The sequence below is a fragment of the Coloeus monedula genome (assembly GCF_965178545.1).
Source record: "Coloeus monedula genome assembly, chromosome: 6".
NCBI classification, from domain to species: Eukaryota; Metazoa; Chordata; class Aves; order Passeriformes; family Corvidae; genus Coloeus; species Coloeus monedula.
In genome coordinates, this window is record NC_138786.1 from 36,573,321 (window position 1) to 36,577,640 (window position 4,320).

Below are 4,320 nucleotides of genomic sequence, written 5' to 3' on the forward strand. Positions count from 1 at the left end.
GTAAAAAACGATATGCTGTGGACGATTAACACACAACCCTTTGGTCCCGGCAAAGCACGGCCGTAAGCCCGAGCCTTTACCACCGCGTGTACTTGTGGAAAGCGACGGTGCCAGACCCTTTCCCCTGCCCCGGGAGCACCCGGCCCGCTGCCGCCCACCTTACCCCTTCCCCCAGCAAAACTAAACCCCGCGGAACCCAGACCTCGTGGCCAGGCCCACGGGCCGGGCCGGGCCGGCAGGAAACAGCAGTGTCGATTTCATGGGCTACCAATACCAACATTTATTTTGTACGCCTGGCGCGCGGCCTGCGCTCGGCTGGCTCAATCGGCACGGCAGCGCGAAGGAGGAGGCGGCCGGAGCCCGACGCCTTCCGCGTGGCTCTGGCGGCCGCGCAAGGGAAGCGGCGTCCGAGCGGGAGCGGCGGGCAGGGAAGCGCGAAGCTCGGCTCCGGCCGCCGGTGACAAGGGGCGAGAGCAGGGGAGGAGATGGGCCGCTCGTCCCCAGCCTCCCAACTCACAGTCCGGAGAGCGGCGGGCACGGCCCGAGCGAGCAAGAGCAGACCCCGTCTTCCCCCGGCAGGCCGCGGGTAGCGGTGTTCGGCCCCCGGCCGCTGCCGCAGCCCGGGCCCATCCCGCCGCCTGCGTCCCCTCCGGACGATTGTTTTGTTTTCTCCCTCGGTAAAATAACAAACAGAAATAACCGGGCCTGGGAAAATAAACTCGCCAAACGACTTCGGCGGGATCCGCAAAGTAGTACGTCCGCCGCCACCGGTGTGCCGCGGCCGCTTCACCCACCCGGCCGCCCACCCCGCCTCCGTCGCCGCCAGAGGAAGGGGCAAAGCGGCCCGCGGCAACTTTATTCCGCCGGAGGCCCTAGGGGAGCGGGCGGCCGGGCCGGGCCCGCCGCCGCGGGACGGGCGCGAGGTGTTCGGCGCGGGGGGATTTGTGCTCGCGACGGAGGCCGGGGGGGCGGGGGGGGGCGGGGGGGGCGCGCGCACCGCGCGGTGATGCGCCCCTGCGCCGGTATCCCTGCGCCGCGGGAGCCGCGGCGGCGGCGGGGGCGGGGCGGCGCGGGGCGGGGCGGGGCGGGGCGGCGCGCTGCCATTGGCCGGCGGGCGGGCGGACGCGCGGGCACGCCGCCGGCCCTGATTGGGCGGCCGGTGGGAAAGGTTAAACCAAAAAATGTTTTACAGCCCCGGTGCGTGCCGGCAGCTCTGAAATTAATTGCGGCCGGGGCGGGCTGTATCGCCCGTCTGCCTCGCTCCGCGCCGGCCCGCGGCGGCTGCTGCTCCCTCCTGCCTCCCCCTGCGCTGCCGTGCCGGGGGAACCGGGCAACATGAAGTAGCTTTTTTTTTTTTTTTTTTTTGTGTGTCTGTGTTTGTGTGTTGTTGCCTTTTTTTTTTTTTTTCAGGTTTCAGAGGGTTTTTTCCCGTTTTTATCTTTTTTTTTTTTTTCCTCCGCTCCGAGTCGGTTTGATTTTTCTCTGATCGGTGATTATTATTACTATTATTTTTTTCCCTCCCCGGCGGTTCCTGTCCGTGCTACATGACTTGCCAGCGCTTGAGACTGCGGTCCAACTGCGCTGCCGCTGCCGCCGCCACCGCCGCCGGTGGTGCCGCCGCCGCCTCGGCCACCGCCACCGCTTCGGCCGCCGCCTCCGCCGCCGCCCCGCGCGCAGCTCCCTCAGCCGCCGCAACTTTCCCCCTCAGACTAGTGTGTGATGTTGGACATGGGAGATAGGAAGGAAGTGAAAATGCTGCCGAAATCCTCCTTTAGCATAAACAGCCTGGTGCCCGAAGCCGTCCAGAGCGACAACAACCACAGCAGCCACAGCCACCACAACAGCCACCACCCCCATCACCACCACCATCACCACCACCACCACCACCACCCGCCGCCGCAGCAGCCCCAGCGAGCGGCCGCAGCCGAGGAGGAGGACGAGGAGAAGGGGCAGCACCTCTTGCCGCCCCCCACCGCCACCGCCTCCGGCGCCCTGGAGGTGGCCAAAGCGGACATGCTGGCGGGCAAAGGCGAGGCGGGCGCGGCGGCGGCGGCGGCAGCGGAGCTGGAGGAGAAGGAGAAAGCGGCCGAGGAGAAGAAGGGGGCGGCGGAGGGAGCCAAGGACGGGGAGAGCGGGAAGGAGGGGGAGAAGAAGAACGGCAAGTACGAGAAGCCGCCGTTCAGCTACAACGCTCTCATCATGATGGCCATCCGGCAGAGCCCCGAGAAGCGCCTCACGCTTAATGGCATCTACGAGTTCATCATGAAGAACTTCCCCTACTACCGGGAGAACAAGCAGGGCTGGCAGAACTCCATTCGGCACAACCTCTCGCTCAATAAGTGCTTCGTCAAGGTGCCCCGCCACTACGACGACCCGGGCAAAGGGAACTACTGGATGCTGGACCCCTCCAGCGACGACGTCTTCATCGGGGGCACCACCGGCAAGCTCCGCCGGCGCTCCACCACCTCTCGGGCCAAGCTGGCCTTTAAGCGGGGCGCCCGGCTCACCTCCACCGGACTGACATTCATGGATAGGGCAGGATCCTTGTACTGGCCTATGTCCCCCTTCCTCTCCCTGCACCACCCCCGGGCCAGCAGCACTTTGAGTTACAATGGGACCACGTCCGCCTACCCCAGCCACCCCATGCCCTACAGCTCAGTGTTGACTCAAAACTCCTTGGGAAACAACCACTCCTTTTCCACGTCTAATGGGTTAAGTGTTGATAGACTAGTCAATGGAGAGATACCTTATGCCACTCATCACCTCACAGCAGCAGCTCTGGCCGCCTCAGTGCCGTGTGGCTTGTCAGTTCCCTGCTCCGGCACCTATTCCCTAAACCCCTGCTCTGTAAATCTCCTAGCAGGACAGACGAGTTACTTTTTCCCCCATGTTCCTCACCCTTCAATGACTTCTCAAAGCAGCACTTCAATGACGGCCAGGGCAGCCTCCTCCTCCACGTCGCCACAGGCGCCCTCCACTCTCCCCTGTGAGTCCTTAAGACCTTCTTTGCCAAGTTTTACAACGGGACTTTCCGGAGGACTTTCTGATTATTTCACACATCAAAATCAGGGGTCTTCTTCAAACCCTTTAATACATTAACATCCATGGGATCAGACTGTAAGTGAACATTTTACACACATTTGCATTGTAAATGATAATTAAAAGGAAAAAAAAGCAAAACAAAAAAGTCCAGGTATTTTTTATTAAGTCCCCCATTTTCTGTACGTTTGTTCAGTCTTTAGGGTTGTTTATTATTCCACCAAGGTGAGGAGTGTCAGCAAGGTGCAATGTGGGGAGATTGCATTGTAGACTATGAAGTTTGGAAGACAAAATTATAGTAGAATGTGTATCTAAATAGTGACTGCTTTCGCAATTTTTTATTCAAATATGATAAGTCTATCACTAAAAACCGCCCGATTCTCCATGTTTGCAGTATTATAAGTTATCATGGATATGTCGGTGGGTGCAGACCTTGAAAGAAAGAAAAAAAAAAAAAAAAGAAAACAAACCACTAAATTTATGAAAACTATAAGAAAAACTTCAAAACGTAATTTGTATTTAAGCAGAATTAATACTGAAAGATGCCCAAGATCTACTTTTGGCCATTTATTATTTTATTCTTTTCTTTACCGAACTGCTTTTTTTTTTTTTTTTTTTTTTTAATTCCTTTGTTTGTTTACTTTTAGACCAAAGATTGGGTTTTAGAAAATGCACTCAGTGTACGAAGTAATTTTAAAAAACAGCAACATTATTTCAGTTTGCAGCACTGCCCGTTCAAATGAATCAGAAGGGGACAAAATTAATGATTGCCTTCAGTTTGTGTTGTGTATATTTTGATGTATGTGGTCACTAACAGGTCACCTTTATTTTTTTTCTAAATGTAGTGAAATGTTAATACCTATTGTACTTATAGGTAAACCTTGCAAATATGTAACCTGTGTTGCGCAAAAGCCGCATAAATTTGAGTGATTGTTAATGTTGTCTTAAAATTTCTTGATTGTGATACTGTGGTCATATGCCCGTGTTTGTCACTTACAAAAATGTTTACTATGAACACACAGAAATAAAAAAATAGGCTAAATTCATATATACTTGATAGTTTTTTTGTCTCTTTTATTAACCCTAATGTGGCAGAGGCTTTAAAGTTACAGTGAGATCAGAGCGCTGCTTATTGCACAGTCCACCATTTTTCACATGCTCCTTTCTTTCTCCCCCCGCCCCCTCCCTTGCTGTCTTTAACTGCAGTATTTTCAAATGTAAAGGATCAGGGTATTTAATTAAACACCACGGCCACTATTTTGATGTCCATTTTGGGGCAGA

General features: G+C 55.3%; 1 protein-coding gene across 1 annotated transcript; it reads left to right on the plus strand.

The window, feature by feature from the left end:
• Nucleotides 1-1,719: 1,719 nt before the first annotated feature.
• FOXG1 (forkhead box G1) lies at nt 1,720-3,099 on the plus strand (the record flags this gene model as incomplete). Its single annotated transcript, XM_082282910.1, has 1 exon — nt 1,720-3,099. The coding sequence occupies one exon, from the start codon at nt 1,720-1,722 to the stop codon at nt 3,097-3,099; it is 1,380 nt and encodes a 459-aa protein (XP_082139036.1).
• Nucleotides 3,100-4,320: the final 1,221 nt, after the last annotated feature.